The 16699-nt window shown below is 52.5% G+C and overlaps 8 protein-coding genes across 8 annotated transcripts; 3 read left to right on the plus strand and 5 right to left on the minus strand.

Moving 5' to 3' along the window:
• On the plus strand, positions 1–2863 carry BD324DRAFT_615541 (hypothetical protein). The gene is made up of 17 exons (XM_022014736.1): positions 1–94; positions 132–267; positions 304–852; positions 887–949; positions 986–1056; positions 1092–1196; positions 1231–1415; positions 1465–1484; positions 1519–1658; positions 1693–1815; positions 1852–1890; positions 1927–1951; positions 1987–2128; positions 2165–2201; positions 2235–2354; positions 2391–2559; positions 2599–2863. The coding sequence occupies exons 1-17, from the start codon at positions 10–12 to the stop codon at positions 2747–2749; spliced, it is 2160 nt and encodes a 719-aa protein (XP_021873708.1). The 5' UTR covers positions 1–9; the 3' UTR covers positions 2750–2863.
• BD324DRAFT_576473 (fungal-specific transcription factor domain-domain-containing protein) lies at positions 2857–5108 on the minus strand (the record flags this gene model as incomplete). Its single annotated transcript, XM_022013191.1, has 2 exons — positions 2857–4925; positions 4964–5108. The coding sequence occupies 2 exons, from the start codon at positions 5106–5108 to the stop codon at positions 2857–2859; spliced, it is 2214 nt and encodes a 737-aa protein (XP_021873709.1).
• An 11-nt stretch (positions 5109–5119) lies between these two features.
• Positions 5120–7369, minus strand: BD324DRAFT_615552 (hypothetical protein). The gene is made up of 4 exons (XM_022014737.1): positions 6748–7369; positions 5974–6676; positions 5571–5928; positions 5120–5511 (listed from the first exon to the last, which is right to left on the minus strand). The coding sequence occupies exons 1-4, from the start codon at positions 6912–6914 to the stop codon at positions 5243–5245; spliced, it is 1497 nt and encodes a 498-aa protein (XP_021873710.1). The 5' UTR covers positions 6915–7369; the 3' UTR covers positions 5120–5242.
• Positions 7366–9536, minus strand: BD324DRAFT_615557 (major facilitator superfamily domain-containing protein). Its single transcript, XM_022014738.1, has 11 exons — positions 9350–9536; positions 9269–9280; positions 9199–9223; positions 9092–9152; positions 9000–9058; positions 8895–8960; positions 8686–8856; positions 8550–8644; positions 8123–8510; positions 7647–8082; positions 7366–7597 (listed from the first exon to the last, which is right to left on the minus strand). Exons 1-11 carry the CDS (start codon positions 9417–9419, stop codon positions 7442–7444), a joined length of 1539 nt encoding a protein of 512 aa, XP_021873711.1. The 5' UTR covers positions 9420–9536; the 3' UTR covers positions 7366–7441.
• A 148-nt stretch (positions 9537–9684) lies between these two features.
• Positions 9685–11503, minus strand: BD324DRAFT_615560 (hypothetical protein). Its single transcript, XM_022014739.1, has 4 exons — positions 11225–11503; positions 10766–11167; positions 10431–10709; positions 9685–10386 (listed from the first exon to the last, which is right to left on the minus strand). Exons 1-4 carry the CDS (start codon positions 11225–11227, stop codon positions 9874–9876), a joined length of 1197 nt encoding a protein of 398 aa, XP_021873712.1. The 5' UTR covers positions 11228–11503; the 3' UTR covers positions 9685–9873.
• Positions 11504–12368: 865 nt separating this feature from the next.
• On the plus strand, positions 12369–13804 carry BD324DRAFT_648546 (hypothetical protein; the record flags this gene model as incomplete). Its single annotated transcript, XM_022017854.1, has 4 exons — positions 12369–12922; positions 12970–13057; positions 13096–13247; positions 13291–13804. The coding sequence occupies 4 exons, from the start codon at positions 12369–12371 to the stop codon at positions 13802–13804; spliced, it is 1308 nt and encodes a 435-aa protein (XP_021873713.1).
• A 477-nt stretch (positions 13805–14281) lies between these two features.
• On the minus strand, positions 14282–15427 carry BD324DRAFT_607095 (hypothetical protein; the record flags this gene model as incomplete). The annotated part of the gene is made up of 4 exons (XM_022014048.1): positions 14282–14442; positions 14482–14585; positions 14623–14926; positions 14974–15427. The coding sequence occupies 4 exons, from the start codon at positions 15425–15427 to the stop codon at positions 14282–14284; spliced, it is 1023 nt and encodes a 340-aa protein (XP_021873714.1).
• A 197-nt stretch (positions 15428–15624) lies between these two features.
• Positions 15625–16611, plus strand: BD324DRAFT_244216 (hypothetical protein). Its single transcript, XM_022012262.1, has 4 exons — positions 15625–15893; positions 15941–16047; positions 16099–16164; positions 16207–16611. Exons 1-4 carry the CDS (start codon positions 15852–15854, stop codon positions 16496–16498), a joined length of 507 nt encoding a protein of 168 aa, XP_021873715.1. The 5' UTR covers positions 15625–15851; the 3' UTR covers positions 16499–16611.
• Positions 16612–16699: the final 88 nt, after the last annotated feature.

Here is a 16699-nt window from a genome sequence, read left to right on the forward strand (position 1 = left end):
CCATACACTATGCCCAAGGACGAAGATGATGGTGGATCGGTCGATGGGGAGGGATCTCGTAATGGCAGGAAGGGGATCATTAGCAGAGTCAATCGTGAGTGTCCATCCAATTGTCCTCTCACAATCGTTAGGCGCATGCAACCACTGCAGGCGGATGAAGATGCGATGTGTCGGAGGAGACGATCCGCCGTGTAAGCGCTGCCGTCATGCTGGCCTCGACTGCGTCTTGGAACGACCAGAGAAAGTGGTAGAGCCGGCAGGAGATGAGTGAGCCAATTCCACGGAATTTGAGCTGACCGGCAGACGGTTGCGGTCCCTCGAGCATCAAGTGTCCTCCATCAACAGCACACTGACAGACTTGGTCAGACTGCTTCAGCCTGCTCTGCCGAGATCGCTGGAGCCTCGTCCTTCCACTTCAAGTCCTGCTTGGCATAGTCAACCGGATTGGTCCTCACTTCACTCGGCGAGGCCATCTGATTCCGTGCCAACGCCAGAGCAGATCATTGGAGTGAAGAGAAACCCCTCGCCTTCCCTTCCGCCATCTCGCGCCATGTCCGTGGGGCCAGAAGACGTTCTGGGTGAGGGAATATCCCGACCGCTGGAAGCGATGTCAAACATGGCTGGATTGGTCGAAGCTGCCATGGAGCGAGCGAGGGAAGAGCATGTTACAACCATTCAGCCCTCGGGGAAAATCAAACGGGCTCGATTTGCTTCTCCGGAACCTCGAGGCCCGAGCATCATTGAACATGCCTCTACGGGAAAGTCGGAACCTGTCATACATGTGCATGCTTACCCAGACGCTGTTGCGGATGGCCTAGTGTCCGAGGAAGAGGGTCGGGAGATGATGCAAATGTGAAGGTCCTGCCACTTGCGAGGCTGACGACAGATTCTTCAGTGGTTGCTCAGACTTTATGCCTTGTTTCGACCCCAATATGGATACATGGGAGTCGTGAGTGTAGTGGATCATCGTATGCTGATGCCGCAGCCTTCGTCGGCGTTCACCCTTTTGCATCACTACCATCATCATGATTGGGGCCCGTGTTCGAGATGGTGGCGGTGGGTTTGTCACAATGTCGAGGCTGACGGACTAGGGCCACCAAGCGATACCCAACTTGCGTGTCGTGCTCATGCTCAGCGTATCGCATCCGGTACACTGTTTGCACGTGTTCCACGAGTAGAGGCAGTGCAGGCAATGAGTGGGTATGGGGCGATTGATGCAGCTGATGCCAGGCCTGCTTGCGACTTTTTCTGATCGAGGCTGGCTACCTGGTGGGCACGCAGTCCGATTGGCGCTAGACATGGGTCTCGATCAGGCCTTTGGTCAGCTTCTGCGGACCGGCATGGGTTTAGGAAAATCCAGGCCACAGCTCGAAACTGAGAGACATCTCGTTGTTCAATCTCGTGTATGGTTCTGCGTGAGTATTCTATTCCGCTGTGATTTGATTCCTGAACTGAACTTGTCAGCTGTATCTCTTCGAGCATCAGTGCGTCGGTTCAATAATTTTTCGCTGACAATAGAATGGCGTACGGAAATGGACGGCCAGCCATCCTCCGTGAGGACGAGTCTATCAAGTCGTGTCGTCGTCTCCTCGAGCATCCATTGTCCATCGCTTCGGATGCAAGACTGGTTTCAATGGTCGAGCTCACGGCTCTACGAGGTGAATCAGCGGTAGAAGATCTCGCTGACATTAGCGCCTCTCCATTCCGAGATCATTTCGTCGCTGCACAGCTCTGCCACCGAATCCATTCTCAATTATCTGATCGCAGCCAACAACGACTTTGAAGCGTGGGAGAAGGACTGGCTAGTCACGTTCAGTAAGTATGGCGATGCACAAGACGCTAATCATATAGTGTCGCGTCAAGATGCCGATAGCTTCGTTTACGAGTCCTGTGGGTACTGAGTGAACCATGTGGCTGACGTGCAAGTGGCAATTCAGCGACAATACGCCGAGTGAGCAGCCTGTTTCCACTCACGGCTCACACCAGACTCTTCGCCAATTCTCAACTCTTGCGAGATATCCGTGAACCACAAGATGTCTTCAAGCTGGGCATGAATGCACAGGCCTTTGCGATTCAATCAATCCGTAACGCTGAGAGATGCATCGAGATCTGCCTGCGGAATGACCAGGTGAGTTTCAGACCAGGTCCCCATGTTGAGTCTCAGTACCGCCATCGACTCAAATATGCCGTGCACTATACTCGTGAGTCCTCAATCTCTGTCACGCTGATCGTAGACGTTTGCGCTGCTTTTGCTGCGTCCTTTCTGATGCGGATCACCCGACTCTTTCCCGACGAAGTGGATTTTGAGAAGACCATGCGAGACGTCAAAGAGCTGGCGGATCTATTGTCAGAAAGTGAGTGATGCTGCGAATTACATATCTGATATTTAGTCCCGGCGCCACGTTATGGTCGCTCACTCAAGCTCTTGCTGCGGCGCGCGAGGCGACGATTGCCTGCTGAAAAGGCGACCCTGCTGCCGTTCCCTTCACTGTCTCCGTCTGACAGTGCTGGCGTGGCGAGCGGGGATCTAGATACAATCTTTGGGCAAGGCATTCCTCTGTGAGTCCACACAGATGTAAAACGTACTAATGATGTAAGATTTCTCGACGATCAAAGCCTTGGAGCCCCATCAGCACCCGCCGAAGCCCCATATGCCGGAATGGAGGATTTCTTCCTTCCAACCGATTTCGACACCCAATTGGTAAACCTGACAGGAACCCCTCAGGCAGATTCGGGTCCCTGGTGGTGAGCTGCGGATCTGCAGCTTTGTTACGGGGTTTCCTCAGCACAGATTTTGACGGAAGCATGACATTTATGACAGGATGGGTTTATTACTAGTAACATGCAATGCATGGATCACGAGAATCCTTGCGGAAACAGCTGCTCCCATAGCTCATCTAGCTCCCCATTCTGCAGCTGCTCGAGTATATTGAGGTCTAATTCGGGCGTCAATGCTCTTTTCTCGCCGTGTGAGGACTGCTCAGAACTCTTCAGGCTCTCGAGTCCCTCTGCAAATTCTGCAAGAACGTCCGTCAATTTCCCCGCCTGTCTCCAAGTCACTTCAAGCTCCTTCATTGCGGCGAGGCATTTTTGAATGTCCCCAACGGTTCTTTCTCGCTCGCTTGGTTGTTGACGCCCGGTATAGACACTGATGAGCAGAACGAGTGAAGCGATCCATACGGGGAGCATAAAGTGAACGGTGAGAATTCTGCCTGGCAGAAGACCGGATCCGCGACCCCGTCGCATGACGGTATCGACAATGCTGCATATAGAACGTGCTGCGTTCGAGCAAATGGCCAGAGCAGGTAATCCGACGGATTCGGCCTTTTTCGGTGAAGGGATGAATGGACGATGAACGAGAATCTGGCAAAAGTAGTAGTGAACATACAGCACTGCGCTTTGTTCGAACAAGCCGTGATCGGCTCTGGTCGGGTCCCATCGCAATCCGTCTGGCACCGCGTCTGCCCATGCGTTCAGGGCCGAGTCCAATTCGACCACAGTCGATCTCTGAGCTGCGCTATCGGCTCCGTGTTCAGGAAGCTTGTTGATGGCGTAAATCGTTCGTAGAGCGGCTCCTATAATGTGGTCCAGCTTGAGCGTATGAACGAAAGCGGCAACTTTGGGCACACCCGCATGTGCTGGCTGCACAAAGTCTCCGGACCAATACTCATCGTCAACGGCAATGGGGTAGTCGGCGTCGAAATCTGTATCCTGTATAGCCACAGATCGGCCAATTGCCGCGCAGTTCAACCTGTCGATGTGATAAAGACACCAGAACGCTCGATTGAACAGGATCCGTTCGACCGGGTCCGCATGCAAGAGGGTCGATCGCACATGAATTCCAATCTCTTGAGCGGCTCTGAGACCGAATCCGGAGACGAGATAGGTGAGATGGGGCACAGCGCTGCCGAGCAGGAAACAACAGGTGAGGACTTGACATTGGAAATCGAACAATGTCGGCCCTTGCAAAATGCTGTGTCCCATGCTGAACATGGTTCGCAAGTATTTCCAGCCGGCCGAGTATCGTAAAGTTCCGTCTCTGTCAAAGCGGAGACGATCTCTTCCCTCCTCAGACAGCGCTTCATCCCGCGGCCAATAGACTTCTGGGTTGTCGACAAATCTGGCGCCATTGGCAAAGACCATCAAGCACACTTTCGCAAAGCCGTGATTGGATCTCCACAGTCCCGAGTGATATTGTCTCTCAAAGACTGGTTTGCTGAGAAGAGGGAGGTGGAAATTGACGTGAGCAAAGTAGGCGTCTATGAGCTCGCGGGCCAGTAAGGCCGACGGCCAAATGGACTCGTCAAGACTTCTGACTGTGTCTTGAGCAACGACGAGCTCCCATTCGGGGATCATCCAGTACTCGTCTCGTTTGAGCTGTTTGATACCATCGATCCCATTCCGACCAGTCACACTGAAACGCATTTCGTTGACCTGCACGATAAGGTGAGAGACGGAAGCCTTGCCATGGAAGCGCCAAGGGGTTTCCCGGAGATCAAGTTTGTTCATCGCTTGCGACATGGCGATATGTATTCTGGCTGCTTCCAAGTCGTCGGGAGGTGTGGATGGTGGCCTTCTGGGATCTCGCTCGTACGACTGCCAAGGCGAAGGACCGAGAACACGAGAAGGAGGTGAAGGGACCCCACTGACGTTCGTAGGAAGCTTGATCGGCTTAGTCGCAGGCCAAGGCGGTATCTGTAGTCGACGTAGAGATTCTTGATGGTCCGCAAGGTCGAATTCCTCGCGATCAGGCCGCGGACCAACCGTGTAGTCCCAATTCACATCGGGCTGGATTTGTCGCAGGATGGCCTCAAGACGCCCCGCTCTCTGCTCGATGGCTTCCATGTAGCCTTTTGGTGGGCCACGACGCTTAGCGCTTTCCACATAAGTGCAGTCGAATCCGTTCTCCTCGCAATTTGCACATTCTTGAAGGATCAGGGTCGACAAGTATGTGGTGACTCACTGCTGGCCACCAGGCTATTCATTGGTCCATCGCAACGGATCTTCTTCCTCCGACATCTATCACATGCCCTCAGAACTTTCCGCTTCTTCTCAAAGTGCCTCTCAGGTGTGACACTACTCGACGCCGACGCGATATTGGAAGCCATGTCAGAGGTCGTATACAGATGATATCTTGGCGCATGCTACGAGGGCTAATAACAAAAATGACGCCAGGCCGAGAAGGGCCCGAAAACCGAGCCACGTGTCGATTATACGTGTTACATACAACAAGAAATAAGTCTCACCAACCATGCGACCGATAAGAAGTATCTGTGGAACCATGTCTCCGGCTCAGTCTCCTTCTCCGCTCTTCTGCTCCATCTCCAGCTCCCTCGGTCGATCGACGCACCATCGGTGGAGCTTCAGAGGTCAAATTCGCAGACGATTTTGCCCGATTGACCTCGTCGCCTACCCTCGTCAGGGGGCGAAGAAAGCCTCCTGCGAGGACATTCTTCCTGGGGCTGGTCGATACACGCGGTGCAGAGGACTTTTCTCGCTCTAGAATCAGATCTATGGGAGACAAGAGGTCAATATGTTGGGAGGATTTGTCATTTTCATGAAAGACTGACTTCTTCTAAGCGATTCCGACATCTCCCGCATGATGATGGCCCTTCGTCGTGTGGTCGGGGAATCAGGCACTATGACGCCTCGTTCATCGGTCCGCGCTGGACCTTGAGGTACTGCTTGTCTCTTGGCGAGATTGTCGAGCTTCTGTCTTGTGGCCGAGGTCGCGAGGAAATCATCATCGGTGGCCTCGTCGAAGGAATCTGCGCCGGACCGGGAAGTCACGCTGATGCCGCTTTGAAGTGGCACAGCAATGGCAGATTTGCTCCTCAAGAGGCTGGGTGCAGCTGGCGATCGAGCGAGCGCAGTGAGGTCGCCATGCGTCGGACATGAGCGCAGAGCGGATGAGCCAGGTGCTGATGTCTAGAAGACGGCTTTTCAGCTTTTAATCCAACCATGTACCCTTACCAAGTCCACCATACTACCACCTGACTTGAGCATCCCACTCAGCAATCCTTGACTCGACCTTCCGAATATGGCTTGTTTCGCAAACATTTCTCGCTTCTTCTGTGCCTCCTCTTCCTCTGTTGACTTGACGCTTTTAGGTTCCTCGGGTTCGTCCGACCAGTCGTCTTCATCATCTGGGGGTTGTTGAAATTTGACCGGTTGACGTTTTCGTTGTCTGCCTTTTGCTGCAGATGAGGCTTTCCGACGAGCTGGAGGTCGAGGCAGCTCCTCCACCCGCGCGTCTTCCTCGCTCGAGTCCTTTGTCGGACTCGAAGGTAAGAAGAATTTCCCTCGAGGCTTAGAGTCGCGGTCATCTTGCCAATTGCTCCGAGCGCCCAATAATGTGCCCGTAGCGAGACTCCCGCCTAGACTGCCTACACGACTGGGCACGGGGGTGGGTTCGACCAGACGTATCTCAACATTGGCTACGGGGGTATCCGGTAGTGAAAGAGTTGGCACATTGTTACGTTTCGCTTCGGACACCCAGTCCTTGAAGCTGTCCTTTTCAAGCAAGAGGTTTAGTGCTTGACCAAAGGACGGGGGCGATCGAGCCAGCTTGGACGGTTCTTCCAAGTCTGGCGTACGGATGGAGATAGAGCTGGCGGTGGTGATGGAAGATGAAGAGGATGCGTGACGGTTGTGAACTGGCCGACGAGCCCAATGTCTGAGGTAGATAGATCAGGAAAACCGCCGAGGATTCGAGAAGAAGGGGGAAAAAAACGGGATGTAGCTCACCGCCAGGCTAGATTTTCTAGTCGGGACCCATCTTTGACGAGCTCCGCTGCCTTTGTGATGGCGCCCCAGACATCTCCAATCGTTGTGCTCTCGCCAGGCTCTCCCAAACTGAGAGCGGCGCCTAGCTCGAGCGCAGGAGGCGCCAAGGTCAACAATGGTACAGTCATACTAAATTAAACGTGCATTGAGGTGGCGAGCAAAGGGAGAGTGTCATGCTCCGAACCGAATCCGACGACAAAGCGTGTCCAGTCGGCCCAGATGGGGCAGCGACAGATGCCCACAGGATGTCCAAATCGATCAAGGAAGGATGTAGGATGGCAGAGTCGACCAAGTCGTCTACGCGAATGAGATCCGATAGAGTTTTATTATTTTTTCTCCTTACCTGCCGGTCTCTGCGCCGGCAAAGCGGACCTGGTGGCCTGCGTGGCCAAACACCTCACGTGGAGTTAGTGGGACGAGCAGAGTCATAGGTGACCACGTCTGTACATCCGATGCAAGAGCACACTCCTCTTGCTTGCTGGCTTTTCGATGGCTAGCATCGGCTCATAGATCTCCTTACTGAGCCCCGGCTTTCTGAGCATCCAGGCCAGTGGCGAACTCTTTAGAATTTTGAAAATAACCATCAATGCATATGTTGTTCATAAGTCATACCGCAGCTTTACATATTTTCTACAGGCGTAACATGACTCATCTCTCAGCTCTCGTCATCGCCTTTGGTGAATATAGCCGGCGACGGTGCATCCGGCTGCACGAATAGGCAACATATAAAGTTGACTGCAGAAGCAAAGAGCATAAATACCCACCACAATCTTCCGCCGAGAATGCCCCGGTCAACGGATATGGCGAAAAGCTAGAACAGGATGAGCCCCCCAAATGGGCACGCTTATGCTTCGACTCACCGCACTGATCAGTGATGGACCGATGACTCTTGACATGCATCCGACGGCGGTGGCAATTCCGTTGACGGCACCAAGCGCTGTACGATCGGGCGCGGAGAAGTTGATGAGGACCATGAGCAGACTGCTCGTCATGCCACAGAAAGTCACGTAGCTTAGCAGGAGGTTGACACAAATGGTGACGGTCCAGCTTCTCTCCTCCGCATACGCCAAGGAGCCGGCTTCGTTTGGCACTGGCGTTTCGACTGCCACTAGGATTGGCCGAAGAAGTGGAAGCAGGACCCAGACCAGTATCCATCCAAAGGTCAATAGCTTGTAGGCAGTAGCTAAGCCAAAATAGCGCCGTATACGTGTGAGGAACAAGAGCTGGCAAGCGATAGACCAAAATCCGTTCAATGCAAGTGCACTGCCAATCGCGGCGGCTGACATATTCAAGCCACTGCATGGTCAGACTCTCCAACAATCAATAGAACACTCACTTGTTCCTGTCGAAGAAGAAAAGCAGCGAGGCGGCGGACCAGGCGCCATTGACAAACGAATTGAGGAACATTGTCAGTGAGAGGATCTGCACAGGTCGATAGCCCATGAGGCTTCGGAAACCCCATCGTTGAGGCTCCAGAACGGCTAGGCCCGGACCATCGACACCCTGTGGCATTTTAGCCAACAACATCTCAGTCGAAGGCGTGTCGTCGCCAACTAGAGTCTCAGTGTCGGATACGCTGGTCGAAGACGAGGAATGACGTTTATGTGTCGGCGAGAAGACGCGCATGGAGAACATTGAACCGGTGGGACCGGGCAGGGTCTCGCGATAGCAGAACGTGCCAAACAAAAGACCGAGAAGAGTCATAAAAGTGCACACTAGACAGGCTTTGACTGTGAGCAGTGGCCAGGAGGGGGTCCGCTTACGAAAGAGGTATGGAAAGTGCTTGAAAATGGGAAAGCCGCCAAAGACACTAGGAAACCTTTCGAATGGGTGCGAAAGGGTTCCGCCGATCGAGTTGCTACATTATCAGCGTGATCTGTTATCCATCCATTCACTTACCCAATCATGGAGCCCACTGTCCATGTAAGGCCATAGAGGGCAAAAGCTTCGGTCGAGTTGGACTCGTCCGTAATGTCGCCAAGACTGGCTTTGATGACGGCGACATTGCCATTGAGTGCACCAGAGATGGCTCTGGCGGCTATCATCATCCAGAACCTTGTGGATAGTCCACTGATACGTCAGGATGATCCATAATGAGGTCTACTTACAATAGCGTCCCGGAGATCGCCACACCTGTGAGACCTAGTAAGATGACTGGTTTGCGTCCGATGCGACTACGGGTGTCAGGGGTCAATGACAGCTGAAGAGCTCACTCTGATAGTTTTGCCCAATGATATACTGTAAAGAATTGAACGAATGCAAATGTGGATTCCTGAGAGATGAGCCAGTGACGAGGTCAACTCACCACCAAGCCTGAATAAAATCCGACCTTGTCGCTATTGTCCGTGACACCGAGCTCAAGACACCTGAGTGTATGTATCAGGAAATGCTCTGCATCGTATTGAAACTTACATCTGGTTGATGAACGGGAAGATGACTGATGACTATGAGACCATAGGCCTATATATGTATAGATGCTCACCTGTATATGTGACTGAATCGAGTCGTCAGCATGCATGCATGCATTTCTTCTCTCGCGCGCGAGACGATGACTCGAACTCACTCGGCTCTGCCAACCTGGTCAGTATCAAGATGGCGACCTGTATCTTGAGCTGATGGGAGAATCGAGCCATGTTGGGCGATGGGTCATTGATTGACCTCTCACAGAGATTCAAGTCCAATAGAAGCCCAGACGAACAATGGGAATGAGAATAATGATGATCACCTCCCTCCCAGCAGCAACTCGTGACCCATCGAAAGTGGGAATATGAAATGCCTCATGAGTCAATGCTAGGTGGGGGGAAATGTCACGATTTTCGGTCTGGTCCGAAGGAGAAAAAAAAAAGATCAATCGCCCTGACGTCAGGGGGCCCAGACAGTAACGAACTAGCTTGTGGACTCGAGATGACATGCAGACTGCATGAAACGATGGTGAATTTTTATTTTTGTAGGGCATGAAAGAAATGGTCATTAGATGAGATATATTGTAGGTGCCAGACGTTAACCATGTAATCATAAAAAGGAGCCGGAAAATGCAGTAAGAGAAGAACAGTCCCCCGTCCCAGGTCGTTCGTTTTGAAAGTCGCTCTAGAAATCTTCAATGGGAGCGGGTCCAAGGATCCTCTCATTCTCCACCCTCTCCCTCTCTCTGACTCCCTTTCGCTTCTTCAAGTCACGGACTGACAAGCCATACCCTTCCAGAGTGGGCACGAGGGTCTCCGAGTCCTTCATGGCCAGAATCTCGTGGTAGGATCCGATGACTTGACCGCGGATGAGTACTTGTGGGAGATCTGGCGTGTCCAAGAGCCGCTGCAGGAGTGGGACAAAGACGTGATGATCTCTTCGCTGGTCGACATCGACGATCAGGGGTTCGGGATAGATTCGGTACGAGTGCAGGATCTTCCTGATCTCTCGGTGCCAAGGATCTCGCATCTTGCCAAAGAGGACAAGAGGATAGACAGTGTTCACGTGCTCCACCAGGAGATCGAGATCGTCTCGGGCATTTTCGTGACTGGGATCAAAGTCTAGCACTGTGCTGGGGTCGATGGGTCGCTCTGGGTTGAGATCTGGCAGACTGTTGGCGGTTGTCGATGTGACAAACTGTGTGCACGTCAGTCTCTTGCAGTCTCTGAGCCAAGACTCACCGAGATCAAGGCTGCGAGCTCCTCGTAAGTGTTTTGAAAGGCAAGATGAGGTCTGACGCGAGTGGGGACCCGTTGGATTCGCGCTTCTTCCATAAAAACGTAGCTCTGTTGCTGGACGACCGGTGCAACAGCCGGGGTCGTTGACATGACATGGTTGAGGTAAACGACACAAAAGACAAAGGCGCAAAAGCTGAAAAGTGCCAGCGGACGCAGACGTCTAGGTACACGGAGGATGCGGGCGGCAGTGGTAGTGTAGGGATTGGAGATGGTATACACCCGCTAGAGGACAAAATCGTTTTCAGCGGAGCGGCCCCAATGAAATGGTCAAGACTCACGCGAGATGCCTCCAAAGGATGGCCTTTGGGTGTTCGAGGAGGGGATTGGTCTGCGACGCGCTTGATCGATCGATGAGGGAGGAGAGGGATCGAGAGCTTGTCCATCATGAGAGGAGATGGCATGGACGCAAAGGACTTGAGGTGGGCATGTTGAGATATACCCGGTGAAGTCGCTTTGAATTCTGGGGTCTGGAGGATGGTATCGGTCGGTGAGGGTTGCTGATCGAGAGCGGGAGTCGATCTGAGCAAAGGGGTGGAAGGGAGAGATGAGGATGGAAACGGTCTTCGATGCGTTGCGCTCTCGATTGAGACAGATTCGAGCTCGCTCATATTGTCAGAGAATGAGGATGAGGGCGGGGCGGATGGTATGTTTAATGGATATAAGGCCGGGGTTCCGATGGACTGATAAAGGTGTGTCGTGAGCAGAGCTTTCTACTCACCAACAGGGGTCCGACCTACCATCAGAGTTCTAGCCCCTTTCTTTTTCCTTTTGACGCAAAGGATATACCTGCTGATACGGAGGACGGTCGTTGATGTCTCAATTCGACTGTCAGCAGATTCTTTGCTGTTGGCTGATGAAATGAAACGAATGAAATGAAGAGTGGCAGATAGATGCTATGAGACTTCAAATTTCCATAATGTCGGAAAGGAGAGAACGGGGGCCAGCTGACTGTGTCTGTGTCTGTGTGTAGTCGTTTTTATAAATACGCATTCAAAGATCTCCAGAAGCGATCGTCCATGAGGAAGGAGATACTGGTCAGGCTTAGGGTCAATGTGCCTGAGGAGAGGTGGTACCGAGCCACCTGGTCCCGATAAACTCAGGAAAATGGATCTCTCCTTGCTTTTTTTTTTTTCGAAACCCTGCTGACCTCCTCCGTCCACCACTCGGTACATTCTCTCCGTACAGGGAAGGTTTCCGTGAGTGCATCCATCCCTCTGGACAGATAGCACAGGAACCCAGGATCGATTGTCTCGCATAAAAATAAAATTTAAGGGGGCGACGAGGCAGGATCTGGCCAAGGGAGCAGTGGGCGGCGTCCATACATCGGGAGTGCTTTAACGTCATATCTCGTTCAGGAGGCCCGGTATGTACCCAGGAAAGACGATTGGAATCGAAAAATAGATAGAATAGCTCTTCCGTGGGATTCAGGGGGGGGGGGGGGTTTCCTCCCTGACCCTCTTGTCTCTGGAAATCTTTTTGGGCTCATTTTTTTCCCAAGGAATTGAACCCGAGCGAACAAGCGCCATTTTTGTCAACGGGAACAGCGCCCAAAAAAAAAGAGATATACGGTACATCACCAGATTCTTCGTTATTAGCTTACCCGATGGGCGGCGTATACGTTATGGTACATTGCGTTATGCGGGACTGAATAGATAGGGAGAGAGGGTTGGAGATCGTACATTAGCGTCACCGATATCACTCGGCGAGGATCCTGATGCATGGTATACAGCAGAGCAGAGCGAGTCAAGGGCGAAAACGTGCATAATCTTCCGTCACTTTTTTTTTTTTCTCTTCCCTCCTCTCCCCTATGACCCACACGACGCCCACTCTCCCATTGGACCCCTCCCTCATCTCCCCCCTTTGCTATAATCACTCTTCGCTATGCATGGGCGACTCGGGACATCTCTGGACGAGAAGCGAGACAAGGTACACGACCCATACGTCTCAGCAGCGCCATCACGGCCGCCACCATCACAGGCGAGTCCTCGAGTGGACACACGGACAACCATATCCTCCGCTCAAGATGAGACACTCTATGCCTCCAGTCTACAATCCACCGTGTCATCAGGAGCAGGATCAGGTTCAGGACCAGGACCAAGATCACGCACCAACAGAGAGCGCGTACTGGGTCTGGTTCAGCAAGATGATACTACCGCCCTTGCGACTGGAAGCAAATTATTCTTACCCCCCAATGTAGCGGAAATCTTACCATGCGGTAAACAGTTTGCGGCTTGGCAGACTACCGTCCCGGCGACTGAACCGAACTGTGAAATCAGCAAGGGCGGCGGGGAAGTGAACCACGGTGGCAATAATGGTGGTGGTGGTGATGGTGGTGTTGGTGGTGTTGGTGGAACCTGGCAAGGAACCAAGAAAGTTACACACAGTTTGTACAGAGGCGTTTACAGGGTCGGTTGGGAACGTGAGGTTTTGGACCTGTGAGCGACTCATTGGGTGAGACCACCAGTCACTGATATGGGAACAGAGAAGCTCGTATGCATGAATCCCTAGCAGAACTTGTAGGCGGTCACACCTTTGCCCGTCCAGATACATCGCCCAAAACGGTGCTAGACGTGAGTGGCACATGCTGATAACTGGTACTGACGCCAAGTTGGGTACAGGATCAGGCCATTGGTGTATCTCACAAGCTTCAGTATGGACGGAAGCCGATTTTATCGGAGTGGACGTTGTACCATGTCAACAGGCTCTGACTGGACGTCTGTCTTCGCTTGCTCATAGGATAACCTGGTCACAGGCCGATTTGTGAGCAGACTCGAAGGCTTTCGACTCGCTAATCCCCTCGTAGTCTGACTTCGTTGCCTTACGATGCCGGAGTATTCGATTACGTTCACATCCGCTTTGTGGGTCTTGGCGTTCCAGAGCCCAAATGGGGGGATCTACTGGAGGAAGCTACACGAGTTTTAGCCAAGGGAGGAACTCTGGAAATTGTCGAGATGGCCTACACCCTTGGGACAACATCTCATCCTTCCCTGATCAACTCGTTTGCCTCTCTCCTGCTGGCAGACTTGATCCAGCCCTTTCCATCTCACCCGATCAAATTCTACCTTCCTACCATCGGCATGTCGCCTACTCCATGCTTTGAACAGAGCTGGGATCATGCCCCAGGAGCTATCGGTGATGCGGTCATGACTTGGGTTCGAAGCGCATTGGATTACAAGGGGACGGCATTGGTCAAGGATCGAGGGAATGAAAGGCTGTTAGGGGCGTTGAGCAAGGCAGATGAAGACAAGTGGGTGCGAGCGGATGATATGCCATCGGGTGGGGCCAGTCTCACCGCTTGGGCGATCATCAAGCGATGAGCATGCAGAAGGGTCTAACACCCTCAACCACCCCAGCCGAACCAAGACCTCGATGGTCCAAATTTGCTTTGAAGGTATTGGGCTTCCGTGTCCATGGCCTGGGTGATTCGCGTTGTGCTTTCAGGCATGCTTGTGTACGGGGCGAAGCTTGCGAGACGTTCTGTTGCAATTTTGCAGGTCGACTTGTTGACTTCGTTGTTCGCCTCAGTCGTGGCCGGCAAGTCTGTCACTCGTTGTCGAAGCTGCATCTTGATGCCTTCATACTCGCTGAACATCATATCTTTCATATGCCGCTTCGTTAGCTCATCGGCATTCGAGAAGTCTTGTGAATCTAACATCCTGTCGGCCCAGGGGTCAAAGCTTGTGACGACACTGTAGTCGATAGAGTCGCCAGCGATTTGATTTCTTGCAGAGGCACCCAACCTGAGCATGATAGTTGGTCAGTTGAATCGGCCGATACGTAGCATCCCTCTCAACTCACCGTTGCACCAAGTCAGCCGAGACACCGCTTGGCACGGTCTGAGGTTGCTGTTGAGAAGATAATCCCTGTTGGGACATTTGTGGCAGCATTGCATTTCCTGCCCGGTCAGCCATGTGTTCGGCTGCGAGCCGGATGACAGTCGGTGGTGCATCTGGATCTATCTCATCAGTCACGAGTTCCCTGGAGAAGGACTCACTGCTGGCAGTCAGCATGTCGGAGAACCACTTGATTCGCTCGTCACGCGTCCTTGCGACTCCTGTTGACAGAGGTTCAAGGCCATATCGGGAAGCCCATGGATCGCTCGAGGACTCAGCTGAGGTCCCGAACATGGACTCACGTTTCACGATCGATGACTATTTGGTCCGTCCGTGTACCATTACCCCCGATCTGTATCGTGAAGGCGGTACCATCCGCAGTGGTGATGGTGTATGTGTCCGACTTGACTTGACTTGTATCCACCTCCACTAGCAGAGTCTTGTCGGCCCGTTGGATGACCCTCATGTCCGTCCGTTGAGAATTCGCTGAAACTTCTGTACCCTGTCCCAGATTAGGTCTTGATGGAGCGATGAGTGATTGTGGGCCGCCAGAGGACAAGGTAGACGGTACGGTGCCACCACTCGAGGGGATGGTCTGAGAACCCTCTGCAAGCTTGTCAGCGCATAGGAGCCAAACTGACCGAGACGCTCACGCGATTGAAGGAACTGCTGGTAGTCGGCTTGTCTCTGTGCTTCGCTCATGGCTTGTGGCGTTGATGGATTGTTGTAGTGGTTTGAAGGAATATAAGGACTGTAAGGTGCGACGGATGGCGAATAGTGTGAAGGTGGCGCGGGTTGTGATTGGGTCTGGGTCGAAGTAATTGGCGCCTCCTTCTTACTTGAAAACGGCCACCACCAGGAGGAAGAAGAAGACGACTTGGTATCACTCGAAGGTGTAACTTGACTCTGGACTGATGGAGTCTGACCGCTGTAAGCTGTCGTGGTCAGACCACGCGTTGGATCATACTCCGTTTGCCGATTGAAACCCTCAAAATGCGATGGTTGAGTGTTACCATGCCACTGTGCTTGGACAGGGTGCAGTTGTCGAAACCCATTGAAACTGCTGGGGTTGAATCCAGAGAAGGTACTACCAGCGGATACAGACATGTTGTGGATATTGTGATCGATAAGATTAAGGTGGTGAGGTAGAGTGACAGAGTACAATACCAGTATCTCACTGCTTGGAGGAGTAGACCGACTCTCCAGTTTCAAACTGAAAGGAGGTGTCGTATCGATGGCGGGCAAAAGGAGAGAAATGGGGGGAAAATTTCACTGTAAGCTGTCATAGGTGGGAAAAAGGCAAGGCATAGACCAGCTCTCATAGCTACGACAAAACTCGACAGGGGTTACCTGGGCTATCCATGTACTCTACCTCACCGCTGGACTCTCTGTGCCACACACCCACTCATGTATTTGCTTCCGTGCTGATCTCGCGAATGCTTTTTATATTACGCTCAGACTCCCTCCCAGTTTGATGTTCTCTCTTAACATTGTACCACTCCTCACTTGATCACTTCGCACGATATTCATCATGGCCGACAACTCCATTCTATACATCAGTGATCTCTATTGGGTGAGTGATAAACGACGTACGTCGTCGATCTGATATATCCCATCCAGTGGACCAACGCCGATCACATTGTCGAGGCGGCAGCAAAGGCCGGCATCAAGCTCGCCCGAACGGACATTACATTCGCAGAGCACAAAGTCAATGGCAAATCGAAAGGGTGAGTGTGGCATTGTATTCTATTCGGGACGAATCTATCTGATGGAGACAGAAATGTCCTGGTTGAATGCCACTCCATTCATAACTCTGTCAAGCTCTTTAATTGGTTCAGACACAAGTATGTCTTCCCCGCATCTCTTGCTCATCCACCACTGCACAGTGACTTTCACGGCAAGCGACTCGTCCCTTCATACTACTCGCCCCAGCCCGGGCCCAAACAACATTTCCACTCTTACGGTCCTCGACCAGCCACTGGAACCCAAGCCCTCCTCGCTCATGGGCCCACCAACGCACACGGCGGAATCAACTTCAACCGAGTCCGACCCAACGTGCGATCTGGTGTAGCTCTCAAGCACACCCTTCGTGAGTCGGGGAGCGCCAATGAGTTCCCCGCTAAATACACCAGAGCCCCTCGCACAGCCTTTCGTCCCCGGAGGTTACGAGTCGAGTGAGTCGTTTCCGTTCTCCCTTGCACTGACGTCAGTGTACCACTACGCTTAGATTGTAACCTCTTCCTTTCATATATACCCGTCTCCTGTTGTACTTCCATTCGCTGCCTCCTGGCTGTCTTCTTCCTTTGACAGGATCCACAACGATCAGACTGTCCCATCACAGGCATTTAAGACGCGGACAAGAACTCAGCTTTTGCGGGT

Source organism: Kockovaella imperatae (genome assembly GCF_002102565.1).
Source record: "Kockovaella imperatae strain NRRL Y-17943 chromosome Unknown BD324scaffold_2, whole genome shotgun sequence".
Taxonomy (NCBI): Eukaryota; Fungi; Basidiomycota; class Tremellomycetes; order Tremellales; family Cuniculitremaceae; genus Kockovaella; species Kockovaella imperatae.